Raw genomic sequence first — 16,788 nt, 5'->3', positions numbered from 1 at the left:
AGTGGCTCCTTCTTCAGGCAGAAGGGTTGAAGGGGAAGGAAGAAGTATGAAGGAAAAAGACTGGAGAGGTCTAGGAAAAGGGGTAGATACTGGTAACTCACAGTATCCTGTTGCAGAGCATGCTCTACAACATGACATTTGTGACTTCGGCGCCTGTTTCACCACATGCGCCATCTGGATTCTTCCCCCAGACACCAGTTTCTCAGAACTCTGTAGGTGGGAACTAGCACTACAACATGTACTTTGTTCTCGCCACCCACCTGGCCTTAATTTATGTTAATTTCTTCCGTCTCAGCTTTCTTCACTGTAACTACTCTCTGCTTCACTCCATTTGAGTTTTCTTCATCTTTTATTGTCTTTCCCGTCTATTTTTCACGACCCCCTTCCCACCTGTTACGTACAATTATCCCAAAATCTATCCCTTTTTCTAGACCTTTCCAGTTCTTTCCCTTCACCCTTCTTCCTTCCCCTTCAAACCTTCTGCCTGAAGAAGGACCCACTGGCTCCAAAATCTTGCCAATCACAACAGTCTTTTATGTGTGTGTTATGCTGCCGCTTGGTGACTAGATTTTTTATCGATCCAGTTAAATAATATATAAAATTGGTTACTTTAACAAACAAATTTTATTCAAGAAGGTGATTTTTTTTAGCAAGTGTGCTAATAATATCATTGTACATTATCAATGGAAGTAGCAGTGTTAGAAACAATGACTCCAGAAATTATGTCATTTCCACCATAAATAAACTGGTTGTGGCTCCATGAAGCAGAAGTAATGTGGCAGAGCCTGGTTACAATTTTCTGTTTCCTGTATCAGACATAAAAGTGTCTGACCTGCACAAAAATCCAAAAGGTTTTAAATAACAGACAGCTTGACTGTTAACAAAGCCAGCACTGAGAGAAACACTAAGCTCGACCAGAGACATATTGAGTCAAACTGAGTCACACGGCTGTAGCTGTGATAATTTATACAATGTTTTGACTGTATACAACATTTTCATTCTCTGTTGTTGCGACTGTAACTACAATCAAGTGAAAAACCTAAGACGGATTAACCCTTCGGCTACTGTGGACGAGTTAACACCTCACTTTCCACCGCACCCAGATGATGAGGACGTGTTTAAATTTGGCCCCTGGGTTTTCCATAAGTGCTGTTGAGGTGTTTACAAGTCTCGTTCCACTGACTTCTCACTGCCACACGTAAGTTATTTCCATACCTCGGTGAAAAAAAAACATTTTCAAGTATATGTCACACAACGTATGTCCCTCTCTATGGGCTATCATTCGTAAAGAAACTCATTTCAAAATCTTGAACTGCTTATAAAATATGACAATTGTTATGACCACGCAATTGGGCATTTCACATGTGACCATCCACTGGATATAAAATCCAGTAACTCGAGAATGAAATGAGATTTGTTGCTCTCAATTTTAAACAAAATTTCGATATTTTATCTGCATTTTATACACAGCAATGTATGAGCAACTGTAAGCAAAGTTTACACAGGTCATTTTTACCTTGGCAAGCTCCTTAACATTTTGTGCAGTGTTTTACTTAGTTTGAGGCAGTGCAGTAATTATGACAAATAAGAAAGTAAATTCAGCCCTCGATCGAGAGAAGATATCGGACTGTAAGATTTGCAAAAATATAACTTTTTCACCTAACATTTTTCTTAAAATTGAACAATAAGTATTTTGTCGCAGCTGGAATGCCATCTCCGAGCACAGGTCACAGCATTTGGCGAGGAGTGCAGTGACGACAGTCTCGCTCGGCACGGTATGCACAGAGCGCATCTGGAGCAGCAAAAGAGTTAACAGGATGTCTCAGTTCGAGCTCATAATTTGCCTCGATGCTCATTTTTAACACGATCGAGCTATCTGTTACTGTACTCCCTCCTATTACCACTGACCAGTCCTTTCACAGGCATCTCCTACTCCTTCAAAGGCAGAGCCACCCCTGAAAGCTGCAATGTGGTCTACCAACTTTGGTCCAATCACTGTGCTGCATTCTGAGCTGTCAGTCCACACAGGTGATCACTGCCAAAATGTGCCGAGTGGTTGCCAGACCACCCAGTTGCCGAGTGTGCCCCACGACACGTTGTGCTCGATTGTGGTAACTGCTTCACAGCATGTGCCATTTAGGTTCTTGTCACTGACACCAGCTTTGCTGAACTGCACAGGGGGAAGCTGTCCCTGCGATATATCTTTTGGCCCCGCAACCACCCTGTTGCAAACCTCTGTCAGTCCCTGTCCTCCATCTCGCTCCATCCTGACCCCTGCTCAGTGCACTTCTGTAGTCCTTTCTCTGCTTCTGTCCCCCTCACCCCCCCACCCCCACCCCCTAAATGCACAGCCTCCCGATGCTGCACCTTGCAGCCCACCACCCTGTCCTGCACACTCCCTCAGGCAGTACCACAGCATCTTCCCCCACCTATGCCCTGCTACCCTTCCCCCTCAACTCTTCCATACACCTACTGCCTACCCCAGTGGAGATTGCTGCTTAACCCAAGCCGGGCCTCAGTGTCTTGAGACAACAGTGGCCATGTGTGTTAAGTAGTGTGTGTGTGTGTGTGTGTGTGTGCGTGCGTGCGTGCGCGCGCACGTGCAGATGCATGCATCTTTGTGTGTGCGCACGCGCGGAGGCATGCATCTGTGTGTGCGCACGTGCGGAGGCATGCATCTGCGTGCGTGCACACGTGCATGCATCTGTGCGCATGCACCCATGTGCATGTACGTGCATGCATCTGTGCGCATGCACCCATGTGCATGTACATGCATGTATCTGTGCGCATGCACCCATGTGCATGTGCACATGTGTGCATGGACATGAGCATGAGCATGGGCATGGGCACGTGCATGTGCTCATAAGCATGTGTGGTTGTGTGTTCATGCACTTGTATCCATTCATCTGAGGAAAGACTTATTCCGATAGCCTGCTTTTAAGTGTGTCTGTTCACTACTTAGTGCTTCCTGTATGTAGCGAGTAGCAATACCTTTTAAGAACAATGTAAAGAAAAGATAGATTGTTACTTACCGTGAAGATGACACATTAAGCTACAGACAGGCACTATGAAAAGACACTTACACATGATTTTTCAGCCAAAGCCTTCGTCAGAAAAAGAACAAACATGCGCGTGCAGAGGGACAGTGGACTGTGAATTTACCAGAATTGGAGGACTGGTTTCTACAGATATTGAGGTGAACTCTAGTACAACCTCCAGACAAGTGGCCAGCAAACATGATGTAAGCCAAATAATGATTATGGATAGCTCCAATTTAGTATTGGAGGGCAGTGTGGAGGGTAAAAATCGTAGAGGGAGACCAAGAGATGAATACACAAAGCAGATTCAGAAGGATGTAGGCTGCAGAAGGTACTGGGAGGTGAAGAAGCTTGCACAGGATAGAGTAGCATGGAGAGCTGCATCAAACCAGTCTCAGGACTGAAGACCACAACAACAACAACAACATCCCTGTTACTGCCCTTCATAGATTGTTCAATCTCACTAGTTAGTATTGCATTTCCTTTGTCATCATCTGCAACTTGATCTTTTTCTTCTATCCCAACGTCTTCTTCACTTGGTCGGCTGTCTGCAGTGTGTAGCCATTCTATATATTCTTCCCCTTCTTCTCATTATTTCTTGGGGTTCACTCACCATTTTACCGTCTGCTGCCGCTACTTCCTTTAGTCCATTGTTGTTTCTCTTTTCCCTGAATGTCAAATCCATTGCTTCTTTGTACATAAAATAATATTTTCCTTCTTTCTCTAACTTCTCTATCTTGTCACACTTTTCTGTCAGCCATTTCTCCTTTGCTTTTTCTGACTCCCTTCTTAATTGATTATTTAACCTCCTGTTGTTGCGCTTCCCTTCTTCTGTGTTTACAGTTTTCCATTTCCTGCGATCATCCGTGTTATCATATCTGGTGTTACCCAGTCTTTCTTTACTTTTTTCCTCTCCTTGATTCCAAGAGTTTCCTTAGCTGCCTTTTTGATCCCATTTTTAAAATGATCCCATCTTCCTTCTGTGCATTCCGTTTTCCTGTCCTTTCATCATGATTTCACAACATGCATTCTCTAATTTTTCACAGTTGCCTTTCTCTTTCAGTTTCTCAAAGCTAATGTGCTCTCTCTTCTGTCATTTCCAGGTTCTTTTCAATTTAACTAGGACCTCAGCTATTACTAATATATGATCTGAATAAATATCTGCCCCTGGATAGCTTTTGACACTCTTTAGGCAACTTTGGTATCTTTGTTGTATCATTATGTAATCAGTTTCATATCTTTTGTTGTCAAATCAAGATATCCAAGTATACTGTCATCTTCTGTGGTTATCAAATAGAGTATTTCCAACTACCATGAAATTTTCATTGCAGTTTTCCAACAATCTTTGCCCTCTCACATTTCTTTCCCCCAGTCCAAATTTTCCCAGAGCTTTTCCTTCTCATCCTTCGCCAACTACTGCATTCCAATCACCCATTATAACAATACATGCATTTCTTTTCTCTCTCTGCTAAGTTTTCTATCATCTCATAACATTCTGAATGATTACTTGTTGGCATATAGACCTGGATGATAACTAAGTCTTTCTTTTTCCCTTTCAGTCTCATCATCATTATTGTTCCACTAACATATTCAACCTCGATAACCTTGTCCTTCAGTCTTTTACCTATCAAAATTCCAACCCCATACATTCCATTTTTACCTTCACCTGAATAGTACAATCGGAAGTCGTCACTTTCTAGTTCTCCACAATCACCCCATCTCACCTCGCACGTTCCGAGTACATCCAATTTGTTTCTGGTTTGGCGTTTTCTAATTTCCCTTCCTGGAGAAGGGTTAAAACATTCCAAGTCCTACGAACGAAGATTAACAAGAAGAAAACAAAAAGCACGGTAATTGGAGGAAAGGGGAGAAAATGCCATATGAAAATAGGGGGAGAGGAAATAGAGCAAGTGAATAACTTCAATTACTTGGGAAGTGTAATAATGGATGGTATGTATTGCTCAACAGAAAAGCTGAACGAAGCGAAAAAGAGCGTAAAGAGAGCAATGAGAGAAGCATTCAACGAATTCGAACATAAAACATTGGCAAACAATCTAAACAAGAACCCTAAAAAGTTTTGGTCATATGTAAAATCGGTAAGCGGATCTAAATCCCCTATTCAGTCACTCGTTGACCACGATGGCACTGAAACAGAGGACGACCGAAGAAAGGCAGAAATACTGAATTCAGTGTTCCGAAACTGTTTCACTGCGGAAAATCGTAACACGGTCCCTGACTTCAGCCGTCGCACGGACGCCAAAATGGAAAATATTGAAATAAACGATATCGGAATTGAAAAACAACTGCTATCACTTAGTAGCGGAAAAGCATCCGGACCAGACGAGATACCCGTAAGATTCTACAGTGATTATGCTAAAGAACTTGCCCCCTTTCTATCAGCAATTTATCGTAGATCTCTGGAAGAACGTAAAGTACCTAGCGACTGGAAGAAAGCGCAGGTCGTTCCCATTTTCAAGAAGGGTCATAAATCAGATGCGAATAATTATAGGCCTATTTCGCTTACGTCAATCTGTTGTAGAATAATGGAACATGTTTTATGTTCTCGTATTATGACGTTCTTAGATAATACAAATCTCCTTCATCATAACCAACATGGATTCCGCAAACAGAGATCATGTGAAACTCAGCTCGCCCTATTTGTCCAAGAAATTCACAGTGCCGTAGACACTGGCGAGCAGATTGATGCCGTATTCCTGGACTTCAGGAAGGCATTTGATACAGTTCCGCACTTACGTTTAGTGAAAAAAATACGAGCTTACGGAATATCGGACCAGGTTTGTGATTGGATTCAGGATTTCCTAGAAGAAAGAACACAACATGTCGTTCTTAACGGTTCAAAATCTGCAGATGTAGAGGTAATTTCGGGAGTACCGCAAGGAAGCGTGATAGGACCTTTATTGTTTACAATATACATAAATGACTTAGTTGACAACATCGGTAGCTCCGTGAGGCTATTTGCAGATGACACGGCTGTCTACAAGAAAGTAGCAACATCAGAAGACTCGTATGTACTCCAGGAAGACCTGCAGAGGATTAAAGAATGGTGTGACAGCTGGCAGCTTTCCCTAAAGGTAGATAAATGTAATATAATGCGCATACATAGGGGCAGAAATCCATTCCAGTACGATTATGCCATAGGTGGTAAATCATTGGAAGCGGTAACGACCGTAAAATACTTAGGAGTTACTATCCGGAGCGATCTGAAGTGGAATGATCACATAAAACAAATAGTGGGAAAAGCAGGCGCCAGGTTGAGATTCATAGGAAGAATTCTAAGAAAATGTGACTCATCGACGAAAGAAGTAGCTTACAAAACGCTTGTTCGTCCGATTCTTGAGTATTGCTCATCAGTATGGGACCCTTACCAGGTTGGATTAATAGAAGAGATAGACATGATCCAGCGAAAAGCAGCGCGATTCGTCATGGGGACATTTAGTCAGCGCAAGAGCGTTACAGAGATGCTGAACAAGCTCCAGTGGCGGACACTTCAAGAAAGGCGTTATGCAATACGGAGAGGTTTATTATCGAAATTACGAGAGAGCACATTCCGGGAAGAGATGGGCAACATATTACTACCGCCCACATATATCTCGCGTAATGATCACAACGAAAAGATCCGAAAAATTAGAGCAAATACGGAGACTTACAAGCAGTCGTTCTTCCCACGCACAATTCGTGAATGGAACAGGGAAGGGGGGATCAGATAGTGGTACAATAAGTACCCTCCGCCACACACCGTAAGGTGGCTCGCGGAGTATAGATGTAGATGTAGATGTAGAATTAGGAAAAGAATTGCAATGACAAAAGAAGGATTCACAGAAATTACTTTGTGGACCACTAAATAAAGATCTGAGGAAAAGACTTGCCAAATGTTACATCTGGAGCGTTACACTGTATGGTGCAGGGACCTGGACATTGAGGAAGGAAGATGAAAAAAGATTGGAGGCACTAGAGATCTGGAGATGGAGAAGAATGGAAAAAGTGAAATGGGAAGACTGAGTAAGGAATGAAGAAGTATTAAGAAGAGTTGGAGAAGAAAGAAACATGCTGAAAGTCATCAGAAAGAAAAAACAGAACTGGATTGGACATTGTTTGAGGAGTGACTGTTTATTGAAGGAAGGAATAGAAGGAATGGTGGAGGCAAAAAGGGGAAGAGGAAAAAGAAGATATCAAATGCTGGACAATATCAAAGGAGGCAAATATTCAGAAATGAAAAGACTGGCTATGGACAGACAAAAGTGGAAGAGATTTAACCCATGACAAGACCTGCCGTAAGGCAGAATACCGTACTGCTACTACCACCACCACCACCTGCAGTCTCATAGAGGCCTCTTTGAGCTTCTATTGTGTTGTGAATGCGATGCAGCTGTGTACTGTGTTCTGGGAGGAATTGTTTTCATTGCAAACATGCCATCCATTTCTGGACACATGTTCTTAGGACCTTGTTTCCACCATTTCCTGTCAGTAATCTGTTCCTGCAGTTTGTTGGTTTTATTAACGCTGACCCTGTATTTCAGTTACAATTAGATGGATAATATATGTCGGAGTGTTACGGGTTGGGCTCCACTCCGTACACGATCTGGCACCTGATTGCGTGTGTGTGCCACCTTTACCTTACGAATAATTCACAGTTGCTATTCTTGAAGGTAAATGCTTGAGTGGACTTGCTGTGGTGTGCCACTAGTTGTTACCGTGTGACTTCATCATTTGTGGTTTAGGCTGGTGCTGAAAGAGAGCTCTGCTCTATTCGAGCTACTAAATGATGTAAACTGTTTTGCAACAACTTTTCCATATTGTAATTGCAATGTCTTCTCTATACAGGGTTATTACAAATGATTGAAGCGATTTCACAGCTCTACAATAACTTTATTATTTGAGATATTTTCACAATGCTTTGCACACCGATACAAAAACTCAAAAAGTTTTTTTACGCATTCACAAATGTTCGATATGTGCCCCTTTAGTGATTCGGCAGACATCAAGCCGATAATCAAGTTCCTCCCACACTCGACGCAGCATGTCCCCATCAATGAGTTCGAAAGCATCGTTGATGCGAGCTCGCAGTTCTGGCACGTTTCTTGGTAGAGGAGGTTTAAACACTGAATCTTTCACATAACCCCACAGAAAGAAATTGCATGGGGTTAAGTCGGGAGAGCGTGGAGGCCATGACATGAATTGCTGATCATGATCTCCACCACGACCGATCCATCGGTTTTCCAATCTCCTGTTTAAGAAATGCCGAACATCATGATGGAAGTGCGGTGGAGCACCATCCTGTTGCAACCGCGCCGAAAATTCAAAGCATTTGACTTCGTCATCGGGTGTGAGGGCTTGTAGCAATTGTAAACGGTAAGGCTTCTGCTTTAGCCTTTTCCGTAAGATTTTCCAAACCGTCGGCTGTGGTACGTTTAGCTCCCTGCTTGCTTTATTCGTCGACTTCCGCGGGCTACGCGTGAAACTTGCCCGCACGCGTTCAACCATTTCTTCGCTCACTGCACGTCGACCCGTTGATTTCCCCTTACAGAGGCATCCAGAAGCTTTAAACTGCGCATACCATCGCCGAATGGAGTTAGCAGTTGGTGGATCTTTGTTGAACTTCGTCCTGAAGTGTCGTTGCACTGTTATGACTGACTGATGTGAGTGCATTTCAAGCACGACATACGCTTTCTCGGCTCCTGTCGCCATTTTGTCTCACTGCGCTCTCGAGCGTTCTGGCGGCAGAAACCTGAAGTGCGGCTTCAGCCGAACAAAACTTTATGAGTTTTTCTACATATCTGTAGTGTGTCGTGACCATATGTCAATGAATGGAGCTACAGTGAATTTATGAAATCGCTTCAATCATTTGTAATAGCCCTGTACTTATTTTTACAGTTGCGGGTGATACAGATCACTAATATATTGTGATTTATGGTAGACGTTATGAGGTGTGATCACAAAGTAATGGGAATTTTTGTTTTTCTTAAAGAATATTTATTTTTCATCAACATCAACTGTGTTTCCCTCAAAGTAATTGCCCTTTGATATAATGCAGTTGTGCCAATACTTTCTCCAGTCTTGGAAGCACTTCCAGAACTCACTTTTTGTAATGGTGTTCAGCTCCTTTAGGAACTCTCTCTCTCTCTCTCTCTCTCTCTCTCTCTCTCTCTCTCTCTCTCTCTCTCCCCCCCCCCCCCCCCCCCAAATCAGTGGTGGCAAAGCGACATCCTTTCATCGTTCTCTTCAGCCTCAGGAATAGAAGGGAGCTTCAGGGGACCATGTCCAGTGAATACGGTGGCTGAGGCAAATAACGGTTTCATTGTTTGCCAGGGAATTGCAGTCAGGCATTGAGGTGTGAGCGGGTGCATTATTGTGATGCAACTTCCACAAGCAGTTGCGCCACATTTCTGCTTGTTTTCTCTGGATTGCTTCATGCAGGCGACACACAACTTACGCGTAGTATTCCTTATTGACTGTATGACAATAAGGCAGAAACTCCTGATGCACTATCCCATTGTAATCGAAGAAAACAGTGAGAACAACCTTCACATGTGATCGAACTTGAATTTTTTTCAGTCTCGGCTCTTCAGATAGTTTCCATTTGGATGATCGGGCCTCAGTTTCGATGTCATTCCTGTGTACCCATGTTTTGTTACCTGTTATAACCTCGTATGGAGGTCTGGATCGTTGCTGACTTTATTCGGTAACTCCTGAGTGGTGCCTGTGCGATGTCGTTTTTGTCCGAAATTCAACAATTTCGAAGCAAACTTTGCTGCTACGTGCAAAAAAATTGCTTGGCTTGAGCCACAGGACATGTCCACATCATCAGCAACTTCTCTGATGGTGATTCAGTGATTTTCAAGAACCATTTTCTTTACTTCTTCCACATTGTCATCAGTAACTGATGTGCTACGGCATCCAGTGCGGTCATTGAGAATTGTGAAGTGTGATTTATTAGTCTCATAACGTACACTTACAAATCGTGTGATTATGGTACAGGAGACACATCAAAAATAAAAAAAACTAGAATCTAATATTAATTTTTAAAACTATATTTAGTCTATGTAGCAGTATCTATATTTTCTTATTTTCCAGCATAGGTAAATATCTTTCTCAATAATGGACTTTTTTTTCACTATATAATGCTAATTTGTGGTTGGATTCTGCTCAAATTATCAGTTCATCTTCCATGAACTCTTCTACCGAGTAATAACATTTGTGTATAAGAATTTCATGTAACTTCTTTTTTAGTATCCCTAGTTCCATGTTTAGAATGTTTTTGCCTTTAAGTTTGTTGTAGACTTCCATGCCCATGTCTGAGCATATAATTTCAATCTATGGGCAGGAAGCATAAAATTATCTTTATTCCTTGTACTTTATGGATGATCAAATTGGTTTTTAATGAACAGTTCTGGTTTGTTGTGTAAAAATATCATTAGCTCGTATATGTATAGAGAGGGGTCAGTCAAAATTTTTAGTTTCTGTAATAATGGACAACATGATTCTCTTTGCTGTGCAGTCCACATATTTCTGATGATTTTCTTCTGAAGCTTCAGTGCATGAGATATATTATTGAAGCTCCTGCAGAAAATAATGCCTTATCTTATCACTGATTCAAAGTAACTTAGATATGCTACTTTGCAAGTGGACATGTTAGTAGCACTTGATAATTTATGCATGGCATATGCAAAGCTACCCAGTTTGCTGCACAGGTACTCAATATGTGTGTTACAGTTTAAATTCTTATCGAGGTGCAGACCTAGAAATTTGGCAGAATGCACTTCTGTTAATTCTTCACTTTTACGATTTATACTAATTTCCTGGTCTTTTCACTGTTTGGTTCAGCATCTTCTCAACCCTCTTTCAAAAATTTATATCAATTATAAACTCTTGTCTTACTCATAGCAGATTTGCCAAAAGCTACAATCAACATTTTGAATGCGGTGCTGGACCTTATTCCACTTTACAAGCAAAATTTAATGTAAATTCTGTGATATATCTTTTTGGCAAGTAAAAATTTGTCATGCAATCAAAAATATGTATAACCTTTTCTACTGTCAACTATAAACCAAATGTCCAAAACAGCTGAAAATGCAGAAATACATCAAGAACATACGTAACAACAAGATTTTAAAAAATTCCCATTACAACCCACTAGAGGATGACGTCTACAAGAAAGTGAATAGATGATAATCCAATCAACCATGCGAAAAGAAAGACCATTCAACTTCACAAGAATGCTTTCTGAAGTAACACAGGAAAAGCATTTGTCCAGAAGTTGCTGCCCCCTGTAAACTTCATGGATTATGTAAACTCCATAACAGATGGACTCCACTCCCTCCCATTGATGCCATATTGGTACATGAATGTATGAGCTGGTAAAACACCTGACAGTGATGCTTAGCCCCTCTGTTGGCAAATGTGTGCATGCATGCACCAGGTATGAAATACTGCCTTTCTAATGCAGCAGGTTCAGAACTTTTGACCAGACCAGGATGACCTTTTGGTGGGCTTCAAGATGGTTTCCCTCATCACTAAAGTACCTCTAAAGAGACACGCTTAACAAGAAGTAACATAAGTACTCATATTGGGTCAGCTTAACCTGGGCACAATTTAAGATGACTGTATATGTCTAATAATACGAGAGAAGGAGAGTTGCTACTCACCATATAGTGGAGATGCTGAGCCGTGATAGGCACGATAAAAAGATGCACACAATCAAAGCTTTCGGCCATTAAGGCCTTTGTCAGCAGTAGACACACACACACACACACACACACACACACACACACACACACATACACACACACACACACTCATGCAAACGCAACTTGGCCACACATCTGCAGCTCAGAGAGCTGAAACTACACTGCGAGCAGCAGCACCAGTGCATGATGGGAGTGGCAATTGGCTGGAGGAGGAGGCTGGGGTGGGGAGGGGGAGGGATAGTGTGGTGGGAGTGGCGGACAGTGAAGTGCTGCAGTTTAGATTGAGGATAGGAGAGAAGGTGTGCAGGGGGGAGGGGGTAAGTAGTGGAAAGGAGAGAAATAATAATAAAAATCAAAAAATATTATTGTTTTTGTTTCTCTCGGCACACTATAGATTTAAAAATGCTCAACTTACACTGATGAGGGTAGCAGGAGGAAGCACGGATTATACACTCCTGGAAATGGAAAAAAGAACACATTGACACCGGTGTGTCAGACCCACCATACTTGCTCCGGACACTGCGAGAGGGCTGTACAAGCAATGATCACACGCACGGCACAGCGGACACACCAGGAACAGTGGTGTTGGCCGTCGAATGGCGCTAGCTGCGCAGCATTTGTGCACCGCCGCCGTCAGTGTCAGCCAGTTTGCCGTGGCATACGGAGCTCCATCGCAGTCTTTAACACTGGTAGCATGCCGCGACAGCGTGGACGTGAACCGTATGTGCAGTTGACGGACTTTGAGCGAGGGCGTATAGTGGGCATGCGGGAGGCCGGGTGGACGTACCGCCGAATTGCTCAACACGTGGGGCGTGAGGTCTCCACAGTACATCGATGTTGTCGCCAGTGGTCGGCGGAAGGTGCACGTGCCCTTCGACCTGGGACCGGACCGCAGCGACGCACGGATGCACGCCAAGACCGTAGGATCCTACGCAGTGCCGTAGGGGACCGCACCGCCACTTCCCAGCAAATTAGGGACACTGTTGCTCCTGGGGTATCGGCGAGGACCATTCGCAACCGTCTCCATGAAGCTGGGCTACGGTCCCGCACACCGTTAGGCCGTCTTCCGCTCACGCCCCAACATCGTGCAGCCCGCCTCCAGTGGTGTCGCGACAGGCGTGAATGGAGGGACGAATGGAGACGTGTCGTCTTCAGCGATGAGAGTCGCTTCTGCCTTGGTGTCAATGATGGTCGTATGCGTGTTTGGCGCCGTGCAGGTGAGCGCCACAATCAGGACTGCATACGACCGAGGCACACAGGGCCAACACCCGGCATCATGGTGTGGGGAGCGATCTCCTACACTGGCCGTACACCACTGGTGATCGTCGACGGGACACTGAATAGTGCACGGTACATCCAAACCGTCATCGAACCCATCGTTCTACCATTCCTAGACCGGCAAGGGAACTTGCTGTTCCAACAGGACAATGCACGTCCGCATGTATCCCGTGCCACTCAACGTGCTCTAGAAGGTGTAAGTCAACTACCCTGGCCAGCAAGATCTCCGGATCTGTCCCCCATTGAGCATGTTTGGGACTGGATGAAGCGTCGTCTCACGCGGTCTGCATGTCCAGCACGAACGCTGGTCCAACTGAGGCGCCAGGTGGAAATGGCATGGCAAGCCGTTCCACAGGACTACATCCAGCATCTCTACGATCGTCGCCATGGGAGAATAGCAGCCTGCATTGCTGCGAAAGGTGGATATACACTGTACTAGTGCCGACATTGTGCATGCTCTGTTGCCTGTGTCTATGTGCCTGTGGTTCTGTCAGTGTGATCATGTGATGTATCTGACCCCAGGAATGTGTCAATAAAGTTTCCCCTTCCTGGGACAATGAATTCACGGTGTTCTTATTTCAATTTCCAGGAGTGTAGAATCACTAGTTGCGGGTTTTGAAACTGTTGCCGTAACACCCTGTCACAATGGAATGGAATAATTTTTACTGAAGTACAATACTGTGAAAAGTAAAGTTGGTACTCACCATACAATGGAGATGCTGAGTCATAGTAGGCCACAGTGAGTGTGGTCTCAGTTGCCTGAGACTGCAGTCATGTGTGTGTGAGTTGCATTTGTATGAGTGTGTATGTGTGTGTTTTTTGTCTAATTTTGACGAAGGCCTTACTGGCCGAAAGCTATATTTGTGAGAGTCTGTTTGATGTGCCTATCTGTGACTCGGCATCTCCACTACATGGTGCGTAGCAATCTTTCTTTTCAAAATAGTGTTGCATTCCATCCTGGATTTTCCATGGTTTGATTTTACTTTAGCAGTGTATTGTAAAAGTGAAAGATGTTGCTTCGGCATTTGTGTCTCGCTAATTTTTGTACATTTTTTGCCATCTCACAGGCGATGGAAGCACAAGTGGACGCCGGTCGAGCCCGTTCCGTCGGGCTGTCGAATTTCAACTCCGGCCAGATAAAACGCATCTGGCAGGCCGCTCGCATCAAGCCGGCCAACCTGCAGGTGGAGCTGCACATCTACTTCCAGCAGCGGGAGTTGGCAGCCTTTTGCAAAGCACTCGACGTGACGGTCTGCGCATTCGCTCCCTTGGGATCTCCTCAGATGCCCAACCTGTTCCACGCAAGAGGCGGTGATGCTAGCAAGTAAGTTTATTGCATATATAGCCAGTGTGACCATATGGCAAGGAAAGCGTTTCTGAAGAGGAGAAATTTAACGTCGAGTATAGATTTGAGTGCCAGGAAGTCTTTTTTTGAAAGTATCTGTATGGAGTGTAGCCATGTATGGAAGTGAAACATGGACATTAAATAGTTTAGACAAAAAGAGAATAGAAGCTTTCGAAATGTGGTGCTACAGAAGGATGCTGAAGATTAGGTGGGTAGATCACATAACTCTTGAGAAGGTATTGAATAGAATTGGGGAGAAGAGAAATTTGTGGCACAATTTGACCAGAAGAAGGCATCGGTTGGTAGGACGTATTCAGAGGCACGAAGGATCACCAATTTAATATTGGAGGGCAGCACAGAGGTTAAAAACCTTAGAGTAGAGACCAGGAGATGAATAAACTAAACAGATTCAGAAGGATGTAGGTTGCAGTTGGCACTGGGAGATGAAGAAGCTTGCACCAAGAGATGAATAAACTAAACAGATTCAGAAGGATGCAGGTTGCAGTTGGCACTGGGAGATGAAGAAGCTTGCACAGGATAGAGTAGCATGGAGAGCTGCATCAAACCAGTCTCTGGACTGAAGACCACAACAACAACAACAGCCAGTATCATATTCAGAAGTGGGATTAAAATTCGTGGTGAAAATATGTCAGTGACCATACTCGCTGATGATATCACTAACCTCATTGGAAGGGAGGAAGACCTGCAGGATCTGTTAAATGGAGTAAACAGCCTAAGAGCACTCACTATAGATTGAGAATGAAATGAAGAGAGACATAAGTAATAAAGGAGGAACAGGATTGACATTAGCGGTAAGCATAACACCTAAATAAAAACATAGCAATTCCTCTTTCTCAATCTCTGGATCCAGATCGATCGGTAAACACGATAAAGTATCAACATTTGCACATTGTGCTGTATGTTGAAAATGTATCGTGTAATGAGGAAAAAAAATCCATCTATCAACTGTCATTCTGATTCTGCAGTGACGTGACAAACCAAAGTTTCATCGGCGGTCACTTTTCTCAACCAAACCACCACTGAGAATAGATGGTTGTCCACTCTGTGCTTCACCATGAACATTGTTTCTTCTATCATTTAATTGTCTCATTTGCTTTCTCCCCAATCTAACACTCATTACATTTTCGCTATAAATCTCTACAAGTTGATGATAAATTTCAGCTTGCTTAACATTCTCTATGTTGAAAAACCATATTACAAAACACAATTCATAGTCGGTAGGCTCAGAGGTTGTCAAATATGTAATGGCATCACTGGGAAGGAAATGTAGTGGAGAGGCGAGTGCATACGAATGGCACAGCAAAACCAGTGCTGCGGTGGCAGTAGAACAAAACATGACTTACTTTCCAGACATGACTCGCAATTCAGTCTCTCCCAGTACCTCATAAATATGTCTCTTCCTGTGTGGGAATCACAGAATTGTGTGAGCACTATGAGAAGCAGACAGTGGGACATGGAAATTTGGGTCAGTCCTGAAAGCGATAGCCAAAGTTGTTAAGGTGACCACTCATGACAATAGGTAAATCTGGTTTGATTCACAGTCAAAAACAAATTTTCACTTGTTTCCAGTAAAACTGCTTAGCTATTGTACCATATTCACAATTTGTCAATACGCTATGAGATTTTCACTCTGCAGCAGAGTGTGCACTGATATGAAACTTCCTGGCAGATTAAAACTGTGCCGGACCGAGACTCGAACTCGGGACCTTTGCCTTTCGCGGGCAAGTGCTCTACCATCTGAGCTACCCAAGCACGACTCACACCTGTCCTCACAGCTTTACTTCTGCCAGTATCTCATCTCCTACCTTCCAAACTTTACAGAAGCGCTCCTGCGAACCTTGCAGAACTAGCACCCCTGAAAGAAAAAATATTGCTGAGACATGGCTTAGCCACTGCCTGGGGGATGTTTCCAGAATGAGATTTTCACTCTGCAGCAGTGTGTCCTTTCTTTCAGGAGTGCTAGTTCTGAAAGGTTCACAGGAGAGGTTCTGTAAAGTTTGGAAGGTAGGAGATGAGATACTGGCAGAAGTAAAGCTGTGGGGACGGGGCGTGAGTCGTGCTCGGGTAGAGCACTTGCCCGCGAAAGGCAAAGGTCCCGAGTTCGAGCCTCAGTCCGGCACACAGTTTTAATCTGCCAGGAAGTTTCATGTCTATACATTTCATGATTCAATACAGTTATTAACTGCCAGAGGTTTCTTTTCCTACGGACATGTACGCATGCATGTCTGAAGAACTACTGCACTGGACTATACAGGCACCATCAAATATAGACACTGAACTAGTGTATGTCACTTATCAAAACCTATAGAGCGCTTGCCGTTGACGTACACACGTGAAATTTGACAAGGAGCAAGGTTCCACAGTGCGAGTAAAGCAAAAAATTTGAAAATTGTTAATTTGC

General features: G+C 43.5%; 1 protein-coding gene across 6 annotated transcripts in view; it reads left to right on the top strand.

Annotated features, from left to right (window-relative positions):
- Window positions 1–16,788, top strand: part of LOC126215266 (1,5-anhydro-D-fructose reductase-like) — a 103,849-nt gene that overhangs the window by 37,194 nt on the left and 49,867 nt on the right. For all 6 annotated transcript variants that reach the window (XM_049941950.1, XM_049941945.1, XM_049941946.1 and 3 more), the window contains exon 5: window positions 14,089–14,345. In XM_049941950.1, coding sequence (XP_049797907.1) covers window positions 14,089–14,345 — 257 coding nt within the window. The remainder of the gene's footprint in view (window positions 1–14,088; window positions 14,346–16,788) is intronic.

Source organism: Schistocerca nitens, chromosome 12 (genome assembly GCF_023898315.1).
Source record: "Schistocerca nitens isolate TAMUIC-IGC-003100 chromosome 12, iqSchNite1.1, whole genome shotgun sequence".
NCBI classification, from domain to species: domain Eukaryota; kingdom Metazoa; phylum Arthropoda; class Insecta; order Orthoptera; family Acrididae; genus Schistocerca; species Schistocerca nitens.
The sequence above is the reverse complement of the archived record's forward strand: the minus strand, read 5'-3'. Positions and strand labels throughout refer to the sequence as shown.